Source organism: Mus pahari, chromosome 1, assembly GCF_900095145.1.
Source record: "Mus pahari chromosome 1, PAHARI_EIJ_v1.1, whole genome shotgun sequence".
Taxonomy (NCBI): Eukaryota; Metazoa; Chordata; class Mammalia; order Rodentia; family Muridae; genus Mus; species Mus pahari.
In genome coordinates this window covers 92,744,360-92,767,944 of record NC_034590.1, presented here as the reverse complement: position 1 = coordinate 92,767,944, position 23,585 = coordinate 92,744,360, and the positions used below count along the sequence as shown (strand labels likewise).

The window sequence follows — 23,585 nt, the reverse complement described above, 5'->3', positions numbered from 1 at the left end:
GAAGGAAGGAAGGAAGGAAGGAAGGAAGGAAGGAAGGAAGGAAGGAAGGAAGGACTGTACCTTATCAAAGTAAGGACTGCGTTCCATGGAAGACTCTTTGGAAATCTGAGGTCGAGACCCAGGGCCTTTCCCGACCGTTCGATTGTAATCACCAATATTCAGGCTATGCTTATCAATCTCCATCCGCTTGTCTTGTAACATTCCTAATAAATGCAAAAGATTATTACCAGTAGGGAGGGAACCAATTTATTTCATTAAAAAAAAAATGTTCACTTTCCAAAATGAAACAATTTCTGCTTTAACAAGAAACACCTTTTCAGATGACATTAATTTCTTAAGACACATCAAGTATTTAGAATGAAGAGACATGTAAGTACCTGGTCATCACTAACAGTGCTGTAATCACAGCAAGACAAGGAAAGAGTCCAAGGTGTTTGTCTGCTTTGAATGTATGAGTTTCTGTGTGGATGTTGCTCAAAGTATAGGTTTTAGATTCTAGATGTTCAATTGGTACTCTGTGCAAACACTATCAAATCCAAGCATTTCAGCTTCGGAAACGCCTCTGGTCCTACCTGACACCACCTGCAGTGTGTCTATCTCGTTTCAGCTGGATGTTAAATTTGTGTTCATTTGTATGGGCCAATCACTTTCTTGGTCTTTCTCACTTTGCTTTATTCAAAAGTTAACACTAATTTAGTCTTTAGGTAAGAAACTGGCTGAACTAAGGGTCATTTCCTCAGTGAAACAATGGGGACTGTGTGTTCCATCTTCCTCATAAGAAAGCAATCTGCTGTGTAGTAAATCAGACATGAGTATGGAGTCATTTCACCACTGCATTCAATTTCAAGTGTGCACAGTAGAATGCCTATGGAAGGTGAGGGGTCAAGGGTTAGGGGACACAGTACCAATTATTATCTTATTTACTGCATCTCAGCATCTGCCCCTTATAATCAACGTTTTGGGCTGGCTCTGTAAGGGGAAAAATGCATTTCTGTCCTTTATGTTCTTGTTCTCTCTCCTAGTTGGCAGCAAAGCCGTGTGGAAGAGTGCAGGAGGGATGCTGCAAGAAAGGCCTGGCCTCCCAGTTCTGGTATGCTTCCTTCTGTAGCCTCCAGCTCATCAGGAGCCACAGCACAGCATACCTGCTAGCACAAGACCAGGGTCTCAACACAAGGCACAGTGCCCTTTCTGGGCACCATCTCAGTCTCTCTGTTTTTATTTATTTTTAAACATGTAATCCACTGATACTCCTGTTATTCAATAATTTCTAATTTATGATCATCTTTCCTTATCCATCCAGTTGCACTCTATCCTGATTGTACTACCATCTAATAAGCTCTGAAGACAAAGCAGAGTCACATTTCCCCATACAATCTCCTATGCCTTCCAGAACCAACTGCTTATAGTAGTAAAATCTAACCAACTGCTTATAGTAGTAAAATCTAACCAACTTCTCTTGAATCCTACTTTCCACTGAATTAATAAAGTCATTCCATTTTCTGTTTCAGTTTGGAGCTTTGAATAGCAACTAGTCATTGCAACAAGTCTCTCTCTCTGGTTTTTCCCACCTGTTGTATTGTCTGGTCTATTCCCTGCTGTGTACATGAGTACATGCGTGTGAGTGTGTATGTGTGTGGAAAGGACCAGAAGGGAGGATAAAAAATAGGAACAAGAAATGATATTTATTGAAAACACATTTGTAAAAAAAAGAAAAAAAGAAAAAGAAAAAAGGACCCCCCACACACACACAACCTTTAATCCCCTATTTCGGAATGATCAGCCCCCACCTAGTTATCTGGAACCATTACTTTGGCCAGGCTGCACCACCTACTCCAGCCCTGCCCTCCCTCACCACCCTCAGACTTCTTGCCCCTACCAAGGACTGCCTGGCATTTCTGACTCTGGTTTGAGATGCCTGTCTTTACCAAAGTCTATTATGCAGTCCTCTCATCCAGATGACTACATCATGAACCTTAATAGCCCCCTCTTGATGGGCCTTGGAGAACACAGATGGACACCAGCACCACCTGAGACATGCACAGAGACATGTCCCTTTAAGGAATATCACAACTCACTTTACTTGGTTGTGCTCATACAGTGCAACACCAAGGAGTCTGTGTGAGGAGCAGGACTGCTCTCTTCCACTGAGTGAGGGCTCTTTCACACAGAGCAGGCAGGATACAAGCAGAACTGTTTATCAGTGATAAACACAAATCAGAATGACTGACTTTCCTCTCACCTCCAGAAAGATCCATCTTATTGCTCTGTACATTTTCTTCTGGTGAGTCTCTCTGAAGTAGGAAAAGGCAATGTGTTAGCAGACTCTACCAAGCAAAACAAAAAGTAAAGAACTTTTCTTATTTCCTCATCTAAAAATGCAAGCAGATCATGAAGTTTCTCTTTTTCAAATTTGTCTGTATTTCTGTGTGTTTGGCACAGAACTTCAAACACCCTGGAGCTAGAGTAAAAGTGGGTGAATCTGCTCCACAAGGGCTGGCGACAGACCCTGCTCCTTTAAAGAGGAGCAAGTCCTCTCAACCATGGAACTGACTCTCCAGCCCTACTTTTAAAAATATGATTATGTTTTAAAGTATTTTTAAGATGTCCTCAAAATTTATAAAATTTAAGAATTAAGTCTTATTGGCTAATTTTACTCTAATCGACATATTTTAAAAACTTAAAAGATGAGAAATAATTTTTTAAAAATGTATTATTCATTTTATGTAAATACACTGTTGCTGTCTTCAGACACACCAGAAGAGAGAAATCAGATCCCATTACAGATGGTTGTAAGCCACCATGTGGTTGCTGGGAATTGAACTCTGGAAGAGCAGACAGTGCTCTTAACTGCTGAGCCATTTCTCCAGCCCGAGAAATAATTTTTAATAAAATAAAATAAAACTGGGATAAACTATGAACCACTACTAAAAAGGGTATTACTGACTGCTAAGAAAATATACTTACCGAAAAACTGATATTTGAAAACTGTTTAACGAATGGATTTATCCACGCGTCCTCTTGTTTGTTTCCGCCTTTCATCATTCCCTTTGTAAATAAAAGAGTAGAGAAGATGCCATGGCCATCTCTAATTATCTGGACATTGTGATGGACTAGTAAAACTTCAAGACAATTCCCAACTCTCATTTTTAGCCAATATTTTCTCCTTCAATCAACTCTTATTTAGAGGTGTTAACAATTAAATAAATAAACTCATTTGATTTTCAACTTCCTTTGCTCCAGGCCTCTGGTATAGCTGTAATGTAGAGAGAGATCTCTAAAGGCAGGCAGTCAGAAGGAAAAGACAAAAGCAATGGAGGGCACAGGGCATCTCCACCTCACAGATGGACTGTGCTCCCTGACGTGTATCACCATTTAGGTTTTGGAATTCTCATACCAAAGTAAAAATTAGTATGTAGATCCTCAGCTTGTCCTAACAAGCCAGTTTAGTCCATAATTTAATCATGATATGAAGGAACACTTTACTAAAAAACCAACATCTCTCCCAAACACCCACTAAATATTTTCACATGATAGTGTCTTTAAAGGTTTCCATTTGTGTTGCTAAGAACACAGTACCCTGAGCAGCAGTTGAGCTGCTGTGGTGGGCTAAGGAGTACAGATAGTACACTGAGGACTGGCAACAGTCACAGAGCAAGGCTGGAAGCCACAGAGACCTAGGCCTCACACTGACGTGATGACCATAGGACCATCTATCTCAGTGTATTAATGTCCTTTCCCAAAGCTATTACCTGTTCCTTCTGACTGTGAAACAGCATAGCTTAACTCCCCACAAAGGCAGATCTCTAAAGCAAGCACCTAACCCTGTCTAAAGATTCTGAAGGCACCTCTGATCCCTGCTTCCCCTTTCCACTTCCTCCCACACTCTGAACAACTGCCAACCTCTGCCCCTTCTACTCTTAAATGTATTTCTAACTGTTCTTCCTTTTCACCTGGGATGATGTAGCAGCCTCTTGAGATCCCTACCTCTGGTTTCTCTACTCCAACTGATATTTCACACCAATATTAGACAGCTATCTTTGAATAAGTTTTTTTTTTTTTTAAAGTCATTGAAGTTGCCTTCTTGTAAATCTCACCGGCTCCATACTTGGTCAACAATGCAGGTCCTATTTACCCTTCTTCTAACTACAGAGCCAGCTCTGTCTTTTTTTTTTTTTTTTTTTTTAAAGAAATCTTTTAGTTCTATCAAGCCACCCCAGGCATCTTCTACATCCCAGCACACTTGTGCTTGCCTGATGCCCCACCAAGAGACTAGGAGCCCCTGAAGGGGCTGCTCTTCAGTGTATTCAAACCCCAGCACCAAGCACAGTACCTGGCACACAGCAGAAGCTAAATAAGAGTTTGCAGTTGCTCTCTAAAGATTTTTACTAGTAGAAACAAAGGAGAAAGAGTAAAAAGGCTACACACCCTTTCCCTTCTCCTTTTTTTGCCACTCAGACCCTGTAAGGAAAGACAAAGTCACAAAACAGCATGGTCCAGTGGGAAGAACAAGGTGTTGAATCGCAAGACCTAAGCTCAGTCTTTGCTCTGTCACTTACTACTTAAGCAACTTTGGGTCAGTTACCACCTTTTCTAGTCTCAACTTCCTCCTCAATATCCTATCTCAGAAGGCTTTGAGGATCAAATGACTCATGTAAAACATGTACAAGCATGTCATAAGCTACATGGCCAGGCATTGGTAGGCAAATCCAGCCAAATGAAAACATTATTAAATGAAATGGCAGGTCCTAGACTTTGAATCCCAGGATTAAAACGGACCAACCTTGGCCTGGAGTTAGGCCAGGTACCCATCAAATATATGATTTTTCAAGGTCCTCAAAAGGTAATCACTCTCAAATAGGGTGATGAGGACATTTTAGTCACTTGTGAGACTGGACACCTATTTTGAAAGATGTCCCCAGGAGACTCTACCTCCAGCCCCCAGTCCCTAGTACTACAAGTTCCCAGGACCCAGTCATTCCTAAACCTGGCTCAACATCAGACATATTTGTCGAGCTGGTACAATTTCCACAACTTGAGAAGACCTTAGGGTATAGCAGACTATGTTTTGAACAAATGCAACCCATTTCTCATGTAAAGCCAGGTATGGAAATTCTTCCTAGGGATTTTCATCACAGGACCTTGAGAATGAGAAAGGGACAATGATGGTTAGTGAATAAACAGAATGGAGACTCTGGGTAAGGGGAAGGCTGGGACTCTGGTGAGGAGGTTAATGAGATGGAGATGAACTGGCGGTGAAATGGAGAGTCAACATGGATTTGCCCTTCTCTTCATCCTCACCACTGCTGGTACCATGTGAGGCTTGTTGCCCCAGGCAGTACTGGTGGAGCTGAGGAGGAGGAGAGAAATCCCGAGCTGTAGCAGTGGGGAGAAAGGAAGTTCCCATGGTCTTATGTTTTCCTAGGTAGCTGCCCATTCAAGAGGCTATCCCTAAGTTGGGGGCTGCCTGGACTGTACTGACTGCCATAAATGGGCAGATAGATGAATTTTCTGTGGGTAAGCTACCTTTGAGATTTAAAGTTTCAAGAGCAAAGCTCTTGAAATGTTTACCTTTGATGACATTTTCTTGGTATATGGTGGCCAATTTAAAGATGAGTTAAGCTCTTGAGATGAGTTACTGTTCCACATTCCAATCTCTACATCCTCCTCCTCCTCCCAGCCAGTGGGGCGACTTCCAGGCAATGGCATATCATCACCACACCAGCCATCTTGCATAGATTTGGGCCCTGATTTGTAGATTTATGATACAAAGACAAACAGAATTTAAGGAAAAAAATTCTCCAAGATGTCAAGCATGTTTCAAAGTACAGAGACATGCAATCTAAACCAAACACACCTTTACTTCTCAAATACATGTAATAGAAAAGGTATAATAGACTACATTGAAAGTCACTGGAAAGAACTTATTTTTATTAAAGTATCTAATGAAACTTTCTATGTCTTCACAGATCTTAGGGTTTCTAATCATGGGCAATAGTGGTTTCTTACACATACCTATTTGGTCTTTAAAATTATACAAAGGACAGAGGCAAATGAGACAGAAAAGATAATTTCCTATACTATACTCTCTACAAGGCTATTCAAAGGGTACTGAAGCCACAATAGAGCAAATATCTATCTCTACACACAGTCCTTGAGGGCTCCTACAACCTGTCCTGAGCACAACAGGGTAGAGGAACAATATTCATGTGCATTCCAGGGTCCTTCCCAGGTAAGATTTGATGGTTTAGACATGTGTCTCATATTATATACTATCTAGTCTCTCCAGCTGAATGGCATGAAGGCTGCTAAATTCAGTTTTAAATAATCCAAAAAGAGAAAGAATTTAGATTTGGTGGAGGATATGTAAATTATTAGTAGTTACTTTTGAGAAATACATTAGTAGTGATAATTTAGGAGCACTAGCCCATCATTTAAATGTAGCTTATGAGTTTATCAACACCACCACTACAAAATGGCGGCTAAAAATTACAGATGACTTACCAGATTTGCTTAATGATTGTGGACCAACAGAGCTGGAGCCCCATGTGGATGCATTGGATGCTGCAGTAATGGGTTCTCCCCAGCTGGGACCACTGTCTATGGGCTTGCCCCAGGCTGAAGTACCATTATCCACAGTTGTGGCTGGAGTAGAAGGCTCTGCCCAAGGCTCACCCCAGCCTTTAGAAAGTATGGGAAAAGAAGTCATCAGCATAGATATTAGGAAGCACCTCAATTAAAGAAAAGGAAGAGGACTTGGGAAACAAGATGAAGAATTTCACATCACACACTGAAAAATGATGCTGTGACAACCAAGAGACATATTTTGTGAAGAACACAAATTATTCTGCATTAATATACTTGTATACTGTTTTAATCTTTTCTTTCAAAACTGCCTTCTTGGGTGTTAGGGCAGACTCTTTTCATTATAGCAAATCATTTTCCTTAAAAATGTCAGGTTCCTCTGAACCAAAGCTTGAGAACTGAAAGGACATTCTTCCCACATCACTGTAGTGGAGAACAACTGACTATAAGACTACCATCAGGTACACAGTCAGCCTACCTTATACACACTGGAAAAAAGGTCTACACTTTCCCTAAGAGGTAAGCATAAATCAATAGACTAGGCTTATATTCAAAACAAAACACCCCCCCACCACCACAATTAGGCACTAAAAGAAGAATTCATGAAAACATTACCTGCTCTCTAACCAATGGAGCATTACTCAATAAAACTCCCATTGACAAAGGCAATGTAGGCCTGCCACATTTAGAAAATGTTGCCCTATCAATTTACAGAGAAAAAACTTTTGAGAACAGGAGAGAAAAGGTCAGAGTATACTAGAAAGCAGTGTGATGCTTCAGATGCACACAATGAATCCAGCTAACTGAGGAGATGCTGACTTCATGCCTCAGTGAGAAAATCCCCTAAGGTCACATATAATACCAGATATCTAGAGTACTGTACTCAGGCACTTGGCTTTATTTGTACTTCAATAGTGAAACCACATTGTTAAGACTTGACTAAGAATACCTAAATAAGTATGTAAGTTTGCCACTTAACCTCTTCTACTACATTCCTAACAGAATAGAACAACCCTCCTCAAAACAGAGCTGTTGCCAGGTAAATGTCACCTCTAGGTCACAGCTGAAAGGTCTCGATGTGCATATCCAAGAGCTGTGCTACACAAATCTTACAACAGCAGGTCAACACAAAGCTTGCTTCCACAATACCTCTGCACTCCACACAGGAACGCTTACCAGAGCCACTGCTGGTCTCCTTGCTTGAGACGGCACTTGCAGCTGGCAATAGCCGGTGAGTCTGTGCGTGCTGGTCTGAGCGGCCGCTGCCCTCTGGGATGTTTTTATTCCACATGTTCACATTTTTGTAGTTGTATTTGCTTGGATCTCCCCAAGCTGAAGTTCCATCATCGATCTCCATTTTTCTTCGTATAGATTCTGGGGATGGCTCCTCCCAGCCTGTGGGTTCTTCCTCCTTTGCTGGAGCAGGAATAGGTCCCCCAAGCCAGCCTGTACCAGGAGGCTTGCTGGTGGCTGGTGGGATTCCCCATGACCCAACAATGTCTTGTTGCTTGTTCCAATCTGGAGAACTAACTGGTTTTGATGAATCTCCCCAACCTAGAGACTGATTACACTTTGGAGGGTCTCCCCATCCCTGGGAAGAATTAGGTTTAGAAGATTCATCCCATCCTGATGAGTTATTTGGATTTATATTATTTCCCCAAGTAAAAGAACTAGTTTTCCCAAGTTCGTTCCAACCAGAAATGGACCTGTCACTGTCACTGCCTCCTGAGCTGGATTTCTTATTAGCCTCACCCCAATGGTTACTCCTGGAAGATTCTCCCCAGTTATCACTGGCAGAAATGGACCAACCTTGGCTTGACTTTTGTCCATCACCCCAGCCTTGTTTGTTCTTTTGCGAATCATTCCATGCAGACTTGTCCTCTTTGCAATTCCCCCACTGATTGCTCTTGATCATTCCTGTAGCAGCAGAATCATCTTCCCACCCCCCCTGGCAGTTTGAGCCTTTGGAATCTCCCCACCTCAGAGTAGGTTTGGGATCACCCCACCCTGATATAGATGAGGTATCATTACTATTAGGGCTAGTCTTATCTGTACATGCCCCTGAGTTAAAAGTCTGTGTTGCAGAGCTTCCCCAGGCCTCTGTCCCATTGTCAGTCTTTCTTTCCCCTCTTGGTGATGTCTCTGTATCCCAGGCAGTATTCTGCTTAATAGGAGTCTGTCCCCACCCAGAGTTGGATAGGACACGTGGATCTAAGTCAGTTCTGTTTACAATGCTTTGGAGTAATGTGTGCTGATCAATTTTTCTTCTATCTCTACTCTGACTTTCCCCAGTTACTTTTTCTTCAAGGCGTCCAGTGCTCTCTGCACTACCATCACTCTCCACTGTGCCTCCTGCTTTGGCCCACACACTGTTTTGCTCATTCGTCTGAGATGTGGCAGAACCCTGATCGTCTTCCTCAGTAGATTTCCATCCATTTGTAAGCTTCTTACCATTGCCATTTGCACTGTCATTGGAATGCTGGTTGCTAGGCAGTTTGTTCCACTCAACACTGGATAGACCAGTGCCAGTGTTCTGTGCAGGACTTCCCCATCCTCTTCGACTTCCTCCAGAATTTGCACCATTTCCACTTCCCCATGGTGAACTCTGGGAATTCACTGTCCCAGGCTCCCATACACCTCCCCCTTTATTTGTATTAACTTGAAAGTTAGTGCCCATAGGCCCATTTATGCCAGGCTGCATTAGAGTTGCATTCACAGTGTCACCATTGGTTTGGCCATTAGGGCCTGCACATTTGTCGCCAGAGTAATTAGAACCATAGGCACCCCATGTAGTACCGTAGGAGCCTCCAGTTTTTGACTCTCCATTACTAAGGTGAGAAAGGGAAGTGCCATTCATAACTGACGGAGCCTGTATCTGAGGATGATTCATTGTGCTCACACGCCAGGCCCCTGGATTACTAGTAGGCAGTTCATTATTTTGTACTGAACCGGAGTTTGGTAAACTAGAGGTCATAAAGTTAGTAGTGTTATTTGGTCCAGTCGTTTCAGTGGTGATATTCTGAGGTTGACCACTGAATGAAACCTTCTGTGTACCACTTACTTCAGGCTCACAAGTTTCCTGAAGGCTACCCCAGGTACCATGGGTAGAAGAGCCACTGACTTTAGAGTTGATACTCTGATTGTTAGGCATCTGGCCTATGGTACTACACTGAATATTGATGCCAGAACTCCCACTCCCTACAGGCCCTTTTAGGGCAAGTCCATTGTTTTCTAATACTGGCCAGGCACCATGGTTGCTAGCTGAATTCAAAGTGCTTGGATTTAACCCTCCATTTGATGAAGAACTTACAGTGCCCCAAGCATTCATCCTATTGTTACTACTTTCTGGTTTGCTTTCAGGAGCATCCACAGAGACCTGACATGTGCTTATTAGGGCTCCATGGGGAAAGCCCCATGGGCCAGTACTACTTCCATGGCCCACATTATTGCTGCTGCTACCAACCATAAATTTGCTTTGAGAACCAAGTCCAGTGCTGTTCCGAAGGCCATCTTTCTCACCACCTGTGTTCCCTGAAGCCATGACAGTGATGATGTTTCTCTCTGACTCAGAATTGGAGGCAGAATCAGCATCTATACATTCTGGAGCCAACTCAGGATCACTGCCAGGGGCTGAGGGCCATGCTTCTTTTTCCAACAAGTCGTTTACAGCATTCTTACAGCTTGTGCTACAGTCACTTGTAGAAGACACAGGTCCCCGCTGGCAATTTTCATAATGGGATCCTGAAGTATTATGATTTATATCTAGAATAAAGGAGAAGTATATCTATTTATAAGTGTTAACAATTTCCAAAATACTATGTAGGCTGAGAAAAATGACGATCCATTAGAAATATACGTAGCTCCTCAACATTAGCAAGATGCTCCGCAGAATGGCTGTGAGGCGCTGATTCTCTTTCAGCCACCAAGGCTCCATGTTCAGTCATTTCACAGGCAGAATTCTGCTGCTTGGTTCAATACCCTACAGCACAGCATGGGACAGAAAGTCCCACAGGGAGACCTGCTAAATATATAAATGGACAACATCCAACAAATATGAGTTCTGGAGGGAGGAAGACTGGTGGTAATGAATGAGGACAATCCAGGCTTAGGACTTGACATGGGAAAAAACAGACTGGGATGGAGAAAGGTAAGTAAGCATAAGCAGCCCAAAATGATTCAGTTTCCTAAAACAGCTTTCCACACAACTACTTTGAGTTAGAACAATTCTGTAAGGATCCCAAAGCTTTTGCACTATATTTCTGTTTTATTAGTGTATATACTTAATTACCATGCTATACACATGGATGAACATTAATTTTAAACAATTTTCTAATTAACTTTCATAGCCATGCTTAATAAGAGACAACAGAGAAAAATTGGTATGCTGAAAATCACCAAATTATGATTAATTCAGCAGCTGATACTGAAGGCCATAGGCACCCATCACATGACCAAGCCTTAGATTGGCATCTACCTACCATCTGTTTTTATTTATTTCTATTCTTTCCCACAGTGTTTTTGTTAGTTTCTCAGTCTATCTCATTTAAGGGTCTAGTGGGTAGAAATGCATCTGTGACATTAGCTACATAAAACATTTATACTTAGGCTGTCTTCACGTGTGACTTTCACTAAAGTTCCCAGGATGAAGTTCTAGAGATAAATCAAAGTCTCACTATTAGTGTGATTTGCTAGTATGGAAAAATGTTGCTGCTTGTACCACTTTTTCTCAAAGTACAAATGCTAAAAAAACAAACGATGAAAAGCTGTAATAATGGCAAGAAAAGCAACTAGAGAACGACCTGTAACAAATCTAGTGAACATCATTTAAGTGCTGCAAAGTACACCAACTACTGCATCCCTTTACAATTACTTCATCACAGTGTGAGTAGCTGGTTCTGGTTACACCATTAATTCAAGCCCTCAGGAGGCAGATCTATGATTCAAAGGCAAGCAAGGACTAATTAGTAGAACCCTGTTCATCCGTCCATCCATGCCCCCCAAAAGTAGTCAATGATATTTGTCTTTATTGCTCATGTAGAATCCATATGATAAAAAGAACCAAATATCAGCCTTCCTGGAAGAAATAATTCTATACTGCAACACACAGGGGCAGTATCAACCCATGGCCAGCACTCACTGCTACACAGTAGCAAGTCTGCAAACTCTTGCAGCAAGTGCCTGGGACAATGGTAGAGTATAAGTATTGCCCTCACTTTGTATGTGAAAAACCAAGGGACAGAAGTTAAGTTATAGAAACTGAGTGAGAGAAGCAAGATGTGCTGGACAGTTTTAAGTTAACTTCAAACAAGCTCAAGTCATGAGAGGAGGGAACCTCCATTAAAAAATTGTCTTCAAGCTACACATGGTGGTGTATGGGGAAGTAGAAACAGATCTGAGTTTGAGACCAGTTTGGTCTATAGAACAATTTCTAGCATAGTCAGGACTACACAGAGAGACCTTGTCTCATAAAAGCAAAACTAAAACCAAAACCAAACCATAACCCAAACAAAGAAACTCAAAAACAAAACTGATCAAGCTGTTGACAACCCCATAGGGTATTTTCTTGATTACTGATTAATAGTGGAGTCTCAACCCACTGTGGGTGGCGCCATCCCTGGGCAAGTGGCCCTGGGTTCTGTAAGAAAGCTGGCTGGGTAAGCAGCACTCCTCCATGGACTTTGTATAAGCTCCTGCCCTATTTGAGTTACCACACTGACTTCCTTTGATGATAAACAGTGATGTGGAAGCATACGTCAAATAAACCCTTTCCTTCCAAAGCTGCATTTTGTTCATGGTGTTTCATCACAGCAACAGAACATACAACATACACAAGATAATTACAGTCCTCCATTCAGCAAAGTAGGAAAAAAAAAAAAAAAAAAAGACACACTAGCAACAAAAGGCCTTAAGCTGGGATGCTTCATAGATGCTAGAGGACAAGAATGAAGTCATGTTATTTTCATTTAGGGGTTGGGAGTGACTGAACCCTTTTCATGCTTGGCAAGTCTTTTAACACTGCACTTTATCCCTTGTCCTTTGATTTTTGAGACAGTGTCTCTCTGTGTAGCCTAGGCTGGTCTTGAATTTGTGAACAATCTTTCATCATTAGTCACAGGAATACTGAGATTTTAATTACAACCATGTGCCACCATATCTAGCAAAAGAGCGAGGGTAACCTTTTAATAAACTTGGTTGTTCAATTAACCATTAACTACTCAAGAAAGGCATTTAGTAACTGCTGTCAGCAGGTGAAAACTCCATGAAAGGTCAGGCAAAATGGAGCATACATTAATCACAGCACTTGAGAGACAGAGGCAGGTGGATTTCTGTGGGTTCTAGAGCAACCTGGTCCAAACACTGAGTTCCAGAACAGCTAAGGCTGTGTAGAAAGACCCTGCCTGTCTCAAAACAAAACAAACAACAAACCAAGAGACATTTTATATTACTTACACAGTCTCTGAGATCAAAGACAAGCCCTTGTCTCTTTGCCTGCCTTAGTTTCCTATCTAGATAGCAGGGACTACCCTCATATGACTGCTGGAAGAATTAAATGATGAACTCAAGGAGCTGTACCTGGTCCATGTAAGGCACTACCATCATTAATGAATGTACACCCATGATTATCATCCTTCTACTCTTCTCCCAAACACGCTTTCACTTATCTTATCACCCACATGAAGAACAAAATCACAGCTAGTGTAACGTGTCTGCTTTACTACTGTAAATAAATACTCATACCCCTAGGATGCCTCCTTCTAGAAAACGTGGGGTGGAGCATAAAACTTCTTTAATAATTTTCCTTAACTCGGTATTTTTCTCATTTAAAAAAAAATCATTTTATTTACACATATCTATATATTTGTGTGATTGTCCCATGACATGTATATATGTCTGTATGTGTGTGTGGGGGGGGTGTATGTGTTCCTAAAAGCCAGAAAAGGGCACTGGATTCTCCATAGTTGGGAGTCACAGGCATTTTTGAACTACATGATGTGAATGTTGGGAAGACACTTGGTCTTTTGAATAAGCACAAGACATCTAACTACACTGTTTTCTAAGACGTAAGCCTTCACCTTTATTCTTCCCCGTGTACAAGAAAGCAAAAGCACCACTCCTTCTCTCCACATCTAGGCCAGCCAGTGTGCATCACCATCACCCACCTTAGATTACTGCATGTGTCTCTGCATGCATGTGCTGGCAATTCCATAAAAGAGACTGGGCATCTAAATCTACAACAAAACTACTCACATTGAAAATAATAGAGCTGGGCGTGGTGGCACACGCCTTTAATCCCAGCACTCGGGAGGCAGAGGCAGGAGGATTTCTGAGTTTGAGGTCAGCCTGGTCTACAAAGTGAGTGCCAGGACAGCCAGGGCTATACAGAGAAACCCTGTCTCAAAAAACNAAAAAAAAAAAAAAAAGAAAATAATAGAGTTTAACTATGAGTAACACAAAGTGCTCCCACTGCAACATGAAAAAGTCAGGAATACATATCAATAAACCTACTCAATCCTGTGCTGAAAGTACTACCCAACAAATTATAATTCACAAATAAGAAAAATAACAAGGAGCCGGGCGTGGTGGCATATGCCTTTAATCCCAGCACTGGGGAGGCAGAGACAGGCGGATTTCTGAGTTCGAGGTCAGCCTGGTCTACAAAGTGAGTGCCAGGACAGCCAGGGCTATACAGAGAAACCCTGTCTCGAAAAAACCCCCCAAAAAAATAAAAATAAAAAAAATAAAAGATAAATAAAAATAAAAATAACAAGGACACAAAGTGATCAACATTAACAAAACCATATGGTTATATAGCTTAGTGAGCAGAGTGTGTGCCTGTTTAGCACATAGGAAGCCCTGGCTTCAGTCCCCAGCACTGCAGAAAGTGGGTGTGGTAATAAAAGTCTATAATCCTAGCAGTTGAGGAAGGAGGAGGAGAGGAGAAGATCAAGGTCATACTCAGCTACAAATGAGCTAGAGGCCAGACTGAGCTCTACAACACACAGGCAGAACACTGTGTACATAATACATACTTAAATCTTAAAAAAAAAAAAAAAAAAGTTGGAGAAGAGACTCAAGGCACTGAACATGAAGTGCCATGAGGGTCAGCACCTCACTTTCAAATGGCTTAATCATAATGAACGTGTGCACACATGTTAATAGGAATAAAAAAACATAGCAAGTCAACTAAGAATGCTTCAGCCCTTGGACTGGGAAGGAAGGACATTCACTGTTCTTGTCTTTTAACTGTACTATGGATTGTGTCTCATGGATAAAGAAGAGATCAGAACATTTTGGCCATAACAGTATTCTGTCAGGGTTGACTATTATTACCTCCACTAGAGTCTCCCAACTCTATGTGAGCAAGAGCAGGATCTGCCCTGGCTTTAGAGTCAAGTGTAAAGAAGCAGTCTGAAACTCTATATTGACTGCGTTGCAGTGTGTGTATGTGTGTGTGTGTGTGTGTGTGTGTGTGTGTGTGTACCTGAATGCCAGAGGTCAGACAACTCTTGTGGTCTCAGTTCCTGAGACTGAACTCAGGCCACTAGGCTTACATATATAAACATGCAAGATCACAAGTGCACATATTTTTAAAAGGTTTAAAAAATAAACCTATAAAGAGAAAAGTACCAATCTTGTTCTTCAGTGTTTCAGATTCATCTTCTGCATTCCCTAATGACTTTAGGATATAATGTCTCCAAATAAATGTGGCCCCCTGCTTGCTACGCTCTTCTAGACACAGGCAGAGGCTCTTCTTCCTCACTTTTGTTGGAGGCTTTTGCCTATGTTCACACCTGAGAACTTTTCATCGGAGTGCACATCTATAAGACTTGACCCCTCTAACTCACACTCATTCTGTGCACATGACTGTGCGCATGTACGGGGGACAGGGGCTGATGCTGGGTGTCTTCATTCTTGGATTTTTGGTTTGTTTGTTTTTTTGCCTAGACTGGCTTGTCAACAAATCCCAAGGATCCTCCCTTACTTTATCTTCCCAGTGCTAAGACTATAAAGGGGTGCAGAACAACTGAACGCAGCCCTCATGCTTGCATAGTAGGCACTCTACTGAGCGAGCCATCTCTCAAGTCCCATACTTATTTTTGAGATGCACTACTCTTATTGCACTACTGTTGTTTCCATTTTAAAAATAGCTTTGTTTGTTCTTTTCCCAAATGGAAGAGACATACATAGAATTTCATAAATATACTATGTCATGTCACTGTCTGTTTATCATATACCATTGGCCCTGACTCAACATAGGTATTCAGGCATTTGACGGATAAGTAATACTTTACTAACAGATTGCTTATGCTGCTAAGTAATATACTGTTTTCCAACCTGGCTTCCCAAATGAAATTCAACTTCTTAATAACATATAACCTGGCCTATGTACAATGTTAAACTCATTTTGAAAAGAGTAGGTCTTTGAGTAAATGTTAGTGTGTGCTGGCTAGTCTTATGTCAACCTGACACAAACTAAGTTATCTGAAAGTAAGGAATATCAACTGAGAAAATGCCTCCATAAGATCCACTTAAAGTGACATTTTCTTAATTAGTGATTGATGGGAGAGACCACAGTCTACCATGGGTGGGGCCATCCCTGGGTAAGTGGTCCTGGATTCTATAAGAAAGCAGACTGAGCAAGTCATAAGGAGCAAGTCAGTAAGCAGCATTCCTCCATGGCCTTAGCATCAGCTGTTACCTCCAGGTTCCTGCCCTGACTTACTTTAATAATGACCAGCAATATGGAAGGAAGATAAACCAAAAAAAAACAAAATAAACCTCCACCCCCCCAACTTGCTTTTTGATATTTCATTGCCTCAATAGAAAAATCTAACTCACATGTAGGGATAAGAAAATTTATTCAGCATTTAAACATCAGGCACTGAGCTGACTGTTTTAATATCTCATACAATTTAGACTTCAAAGCACCCTTACAAGGTAGGATCCTGGTGTCTATATTATAAATTAAGAAAGAAGGTCCCTGATGGGTATGGGGCCATTAATCCCAGCACTTGAGAGGCTGAGGCAGGTAAATTTCTCAGAGTTCAAAGCCACCTAGAGTTCCAAGGTGAGAGACTCTTAAAACAAAAACAATTAAAAACCAAAAGGAAGACCTCATGAATTAGTTTCTTGATCAATTTCACACAGGTGGTAAATGATTTAGGAGCAGAAGAAGTACATCTGTGTCCTAAAAATGTGCTGCTCTAGAGACCTAGCTTAGAAATATCTTCCTGTCCCTTTCCTATCACATCCAATGAATTGCTAGAGAGCACCATGGTGTTTATGAGCATGGCTCTGGAATCACGGACTTGAATCCAAAATGTGCTATTTAATAGCTGTGAAATATCATATTGTAACTTACAACCAAGAATAGTGCTTGGTATACATAAAGGAGCATTCAGGCAGCAAGTGACTAGTTACCAGGGATGATCAGGGATAAAGATGATAACTACCCTTGTGTAGGGTGGCTGAGGAATAAATGTATATAACTGAATAACACAAGGAGTGGGGAGGATTCGATTTAAACTACAAACTTCTTAAAGTATGGGACCTGAAAGAAGACAAAAGCAATTACGATATTCACTTTCTAAGTAAGAGAGGTATGTACCTAACAGTAAAGGATTCTCCTCTCAAGCTCCCTATTCAGGATTCTAAAATCAAAGCCCAGCTCTTGCTACATGAAAAGCATCACCACAAACTATAGATTACACCATTCCCTCACTGCCAGTGAGTTCTGTAAGAACTATCTTTACTCACCTGACTGGCTCTTGCTGTTCTGCACTTCTCCGTTATTTTGTGGCTGTTGATTTGTTACAGCACTGCTTTCTGATTGGCTGTTTAACACCTTAACAGCAGATCCCAAGTTTGCTGCTATGACAGGAAAATGCTGACCCCTCTTCAGAAGCTGTTTGTGTTCCTGGTGGCGAAATCGTGGAGGTACTTCACGTGGGTACCGAGGCAAGGCTTGTGGCTGCTGCTGCTGCTGCTGCTCTTGCTGCTGCTGCTGTTGCTGCGGCGGCGGCTGTTGATTGCTGGCTGTAGCTCGCTTGGCATTATTATTAGTGCTGGTTGCTGTGGAAGTGCCGTTATCAGAGTTGGCAGGCTGAGGCTGGCTTACACTGGGCTTTATCTGTTCTGGCACTAATTCCAACAAAACAAAACAAACAAAAAAGAGTTGGAAAAGGATTAGCCAGTGAAGTGTACTTTACCTTCAAACTCTAAAGCACTAAGAAAACAACCTGAACAGAAGCTTTAGGCTTCAGAACACCCTCATTCAGACATGTAAGTTTCTGAAGAGATACCACTACCTGGAGTCAAACTTCCCAAACAGTCTACTCAAGTATCCACAATGGTGGCCATTCTGACCAGGATGATGCTCATGGTTATCTCTCTTTACCATATGACACTTGGCCAGAGAGCAAATATTTGTTACTTAAAATATAAAGCAAAAGAACAAATGGGGCAACTGACTGACTGTCTAAAGCAGGGGTTCTCAACTGTGGGCTACCTATCAGACACTAGAATTTATAACAGTAGCAAAATTACAGTTAAAAAGTAGCAACAAAATAATTTTACAGCTGAGGATCACAACAGCAGGAACTGTAATAAAGGGTCAGAGCATTGGGAATGTTGAGAACCAGGATCCTAAAGGAACTTTCAATTCTCTACTAACTATTCTTGTTTCACCTTATTTTTATATTCTTGATTTTTAAAAATTAAGCATCTGCATGGGTGTTCTGCCTCCAAGTATATCTTCTGTACACTCCATGTACAGAGTGCCAGTGGAATCCAGGCACGGGAGCCCTCGGGGCTAGAGTTACAGAGGGCTGTGAGCCACCAAGGGGCTGGCAATCTAAGCCAGGCCTTCAGGTGAGTCTGCGCTTTGTTTTCTATTTTATCATCGGAGACATGATTCCACTGTGTAACCTGGGTTGCTCCAATAATCCATTATGTAACTCAGGTTGCCTCATCATCCTAAAGTACAGGGCTCATTAATGGATGCAACCATGTTAGGCTTAATCCCTATTTTAAGTTTTTAGAAGATACAGGTGGAAAACCCTTCATTTCCATATAAAAGGGCAGTGTTAACAGTTTCCCATTGGTAAATATAATGTCTGAGCAAAGGACTAGCTTAGAATAGATAACAAATGCAGGTGTAACAGGATAGAACCTGTGCACCTGCCAAGAAAGAGGAATTAGCTGGACAGTACCTTAGACAAACCTAAGAAACTACTTGTCTGGTGTATGTGTAACTGGAAAGTGACAGGTGAATATGATTGTTCAGTGTGAATATCTGTAAATAACCTGATAAAAGCACTAAGAATAGACCTCATCTCTGAAACAACAACTGGCATGGTGTCTGAGAATTGGTTTCAACTCAAGCCCAATCCCGCTGTCTCCTTTGTTAATTAAGACTTCCTAGTGTCAAAGACAATAGTTATCACAAAACATATAACCTGTTTAAGTACTGGCTGCTCTGTAATGACTTGTATACTACTGTACCTACAATAGTCCAATAGTCCACTACAGAACAAAATAGAACTCTGGTACTGGAGAAAATCATGGTAAAGTCTTTTTTTTTTTTTTAAATATTTATTATACATAAGTACACTGTAGCTGTCTTCAGACACACCAGAAGAGGGCGTCAGATCTCATTACGGGTAGTTGTGAGCCACCATGTGGTTGCTGGGATTTGAACTCAGGACCTTCAGAAGAGCAGTCAGTGCTCTTACCCGCTGAGCCATCTCACCAGCCCCGGTAAAGTCTTAAGAGCTCTAATCTAGAAGTAAAAGACCCTGAGCTGGACTGAGAAAGCTCTTTTTTATTTCTCTTTTATAAAGCATCACCCAGCATACTGTAACTACAGTAAATAGATGCTATTGTTATAACAAGAGAGCTATTTATCAGGAGCTTCTACTGGAAGATACTGTGACTGAGGTTTTGATCACTGTGTTTTTAGAGTATTCAATCCATCTTCTTCCTACATGGTCAGCTCCAGGCTGCCTTGTCACTCAACAATCAAAACCAATCTTCCTTCTATACACATTTCCTGAGTTATCTCTCACATTAATACTTTCTATATATAATCCTAGTTTTTATTTCAGTGTGACTTTATTTATTTTTTAACAGTACGCACACAAACTATATTCAAGAGAACTTACAGTAAAAACTACCATTCTCTCTTGTTTGGAACTCTTTCATTCTTTATTATTACTGTATTTATTTACTGTGTATGTTGACTAATTTCATGTCAACTTGACACAAGCTAGAGTCAAAGCAGTGAGAGTCTTGAGAAAACACCTCCATGAAACTGGGCTGTAAGCTGATGGGAGAGGGCCCAGCCCACTGTGGGTGGTGCCATTCCTAACTTGGCTATCCTGGATTTTGTAAGAAATTAAGCTGGGTAGGGCATGGGGATCAAACCAGGAAGCAGCACTCCTTCATGGCACCTCTGCATCAGCCCCTAACTTCAGGATCCTGGCCTACTTAAGTTCCTACCTTTACTGCTTTTGATGATATTCAACTGTGAGTACAATAAACCCTTTCCTTTTCAGGGTGCCTTTGGTCATGGTGTTTCATGACAGCGATAGCAACTCTGACTAAGACAGTGTGTTTTTTTGTGTGGGAGCACTTGTTGGGCCAGAGGACAACTTTCAGAGTCAAACCCAGGGGACTGTGTAGACTGTGAGGACCAACCAACCTTAGCTTGTCAGGTTTGCTACAAGCCATCTCACTGGCCCCATCATTTTCATCCTTTAAAAAAATTTTTTTTGTTTTATATGTTTAAGTGTTTGCCAGCATGCATGTATGAGTGCATGAGTTAGATTCCCTGGAACTAGAGTTACAGATGGCTGTGAGCTGCTTTGTGGGTGCTGCAAACTCAACCAGGTTCAGGTGCTCTCAACCATGGAGCCATCTCTCCAGGCTCATCCTTTTCTTTTAGTAATAATTTGGGTTAAGCATTTTTTTCTCTTAACATAATGCTCCCAATAGGTAACAATGATGTGTATCTCTTTGTGCATCTCACACAATAAGGAGAACCTGTGATTTGAAATACATTTTATGGATGTCCAGGATGAAAGGTATTTCATAATAATAAAAGAAAATTTATGCAAAGCTAAAATTTTTCATAAGTTGAACATCATAGTATCAAAACATATACAAATTGAAGAAAGAAAAAACAAAAAACACTGAAAAAAAAGTTGACTAACTTTAAAGTGGGGAGTGGTGCTGTGAAATCCTGTCCTCTGGACATAGAAGGCTATCACAACCATGAACTCACAGCAACTGTACTACCGCACAAGACCTTCATATAATTAAGGCATTCCATCATATATGGATTAGATGACAGAGCTCCAGGAACCAGTCCTAACTGAGGAGCCACTGGCAGTGGACAGTTGTTGAGGAAAGAACTGGACTTAGTTATCAAAAAAGAAGACATGATATTGAGATGTATGTTGAGGGGTTCAACACAGGGGGAGTTAGAGGGAAATAGGGGTTACTTGATATAATCACATTTTATTATATACATGTATAAAATCAGAAATTAAAAAGAAAAACTTAAAATGCAATTGTTCAATGAGGCCTAATTTAAGAAAACACTGACCATAAGTACTTAGCTTACTTAGAATTAGAAGTCTAAGCTAATGTTAAAAAAGCTATCTGATTCTCTGTTTCTCTCTGAGCATATATTTTCCTTTTCTGGGTATGTATGCTAGGGCCTGGTGCTCCTAATCCCCATCTGTGGAATGACTTCAAACATGGCTTGGTTCTTGATACAGAGTATCAAGACTTCTCAGACTATAAATCTTTATAATGCAGGAAATACAACAAATACCAACTAGACAATAATAAGCAGATACAGCTAGCTCATTTGAATTATTAACAAAAATTCAAAGCTAAACAAGCAAACAAGAATGGGCAAACCAATAACCAGTTCAGTAAATATTAGTAAAAGTGAGAAAACTCCAATTTTATACTACCAATCTTAAAAGGTGCATTTTTTGACTTTGTGTTTGTGTGTGTGATACATGGCTCTGAAGGCCAGTAGAGGATATCAGATCACCTGGAGCTGGAATTTCAGGCAGTATGGGTACTGGAAAATGAATTCCAGACCTCTGCAAGAGCAGTCAGCATCGTAACCATCTCTCCGACCCACCTTAATACCTGCCCCCCCCATCCAAGTTTCAAAGATGATACAACTCATGTCATAAAATAAACACAATGTATGTTATGTTCCCTTTACTACATTGGGCTCTATTTTAATGGAAGGAAAAAGCAAATCACTACCTGGATAAGAAGACCCTGAAGCTCTGTTGAAACTCCTAGCATGTTATCTCAAAGCAGGAAAGGTGGCCAGGATATTGCAAAACCAGACTGGTAGAAACATAAATGTAAACGTTCTGTTTCACCTGGATGCCAGGTAATGTATGTGTTATCTCTTCGTCTTAATTCTATACCACTGAGGTATTTCCATTTTACAGATAAAGTGACAGAGACACAGAAGAAAGCCGCTCAGGCAGAGTATGGTAAACAGCAGGCCTAAAAGGAAAATCAGGGAGATGGCAAAACAAATGTCCTTGAAACCTCTCTAACAATAGGGGGATGGTTAATAATGGATTAAACACTTTAAAAAGTAGTTATGCCTGTTAAAATAAGACATGAATATGAGCTCAATGAGTTAACATTAATGAAGAAATGAAGGAAAACAAACCAAGCTCTCTGTTCACTTCTGACGGGAAGAGGTATAGCTGTAGATTTTAGCTCAAAGTGCTCTCTCTGAAAAATCAAATTCTCTACCCACATACTTGAGTACACAATACCTACCCTACATTCTGCCTGCAAACCCCAGAGCCTCCAATTCACAGCCCATTTCATTTTGCAACACAGACACGGGCTGGATTATCTCCCCTCTGAGTACTGGTATGGATGATGGAAAATGAATTCCAGTTAAGAAACTTGCCCAAAACCACAGAAATAAAGATCGCAGAAGATGATAGTCAACCCCAGTCACCATCTTTAGCAATGACTCAAAGCTCTCAGCCTCCGGCCATCCTCTACCACTTTCAAAGGACACAGCAGAGCAAAGGGTCTCATCAGAATCCACTCTGGAGATGTAGGTACTACTGTGATTAGAATTAAAGGACTCAAATTTGTACAGTGTTAAATACAGATGAAATGTTTTAGTGTGTACTGTCTTTTTGGAGGACTTGTAAGTGATGTTATCTGATACTCTTACTAATTCATCTAGTTCTTTTCTCGAGCTTAAAAGAGAAGGTTCCTTTATTGTTCATTTTCAAACCAAAGCCCTGATTTATTGCTTTTGTAGATTCTCAGACTCTCAGCTCAGGACACGCAACTTTGGGATACTCCCATACACAGCCCCAAACTATCTACTCGTCCTAATTTCTGAACCCAGTTATTGATTATAGCTCATTGCTAAACTGTTTTTCTACTACCTACTAGTGGTCCTTTTCAGAATCACTACACACATTGAAACACATAATCTTTCATTTTCATCAATTTAAACAATTTACTGGTGGCTATGTTCTTAAAGCAAAATGGGGTTCTTAGCATTTTCTGTGAATTTACTGTGTACATTAATCTAATCTTTTGCATGTAAATCCTCTTTAATAATAGGAAAGGAAAAATGATGACTCTATTAACCAAACAAAATTGTTTTCTTAACCATTTTCCGTGAAAGTTGGCTGCTATTTTCCCATCTTGTTAGCAAGAGCAATAAATGTTATTTGTCACACAACTCAAAGACAGCTCTCACAGGAAGAAAAGAATCTGGCATTAAGAGGCTCTTCTTTTTATTTTTATTTTTTAAGAATTATTTGTTTTAGTTGGGCAGTGGTGGTGCACGCCTTTAATCCCAGCACTTGGAAGGCAGAGGCAGGCGGATTTCTGAGTTTGAGGCCAGCTTGGTCTACAGAGTGAGTTCCAGGACAGCCAGGGCTACACAGAGAAACCCTGCCTTGAAAAAAAACCAAAAAAAA

The 23,585-nt window shown here is 40.9% G+C and overlaps 1 protein-coding gene across 5 annotated transcripts in view; it reads right to left on the bottom strand.

The window, feature by feature from the left end:
* Tnrc6a (trinucleotide repeat containing adaptor 6A) overlaps positions 1-23,585 on the bottom strand; it is a 132,479-nt gene that overhangs the window by 15,637 nt on the left and 93,257 nt on the right. For 4 of the 5 annotated variants that reach the window (XM_029540267.1, XM_021212594.1, XM_021212585.2 and 1 more), the window contains 8 exons: positions 17,341-17,724; positions 7,759-10,344; positions 6,502-6,678; positions 5,569-5,744; positions 4,426-4,458; positions 2,965-3,045; positions 2,240-2,291; positions 61-203 (listed from right to left, as the gene is read on the bottom strand). In XM_029540267.1, coding sequence (XP_029396127.1) covers positions 61-203; positions 2,240-2,291; positions 2,965-3,045; positions 4,426-4,458; positions 5,569-5,744; positions 6,502-6,678; positions 7,759-10,344; positions 17,341-17,724 — 3,632 coding nt within the window. The remainder of the gene's footprint in view (positions 1-60; positions 204-2,239; positions 2,292-2,964; positions 3,046-4,425; positions 4,459-5,568; positions 5,745-6,501; positions 6,679-7,758; positions 10,345-17,340; positions 17,725-23,585) is intronic. The other variant, XM_029540257.1, reaches the window with a different exon arrangement.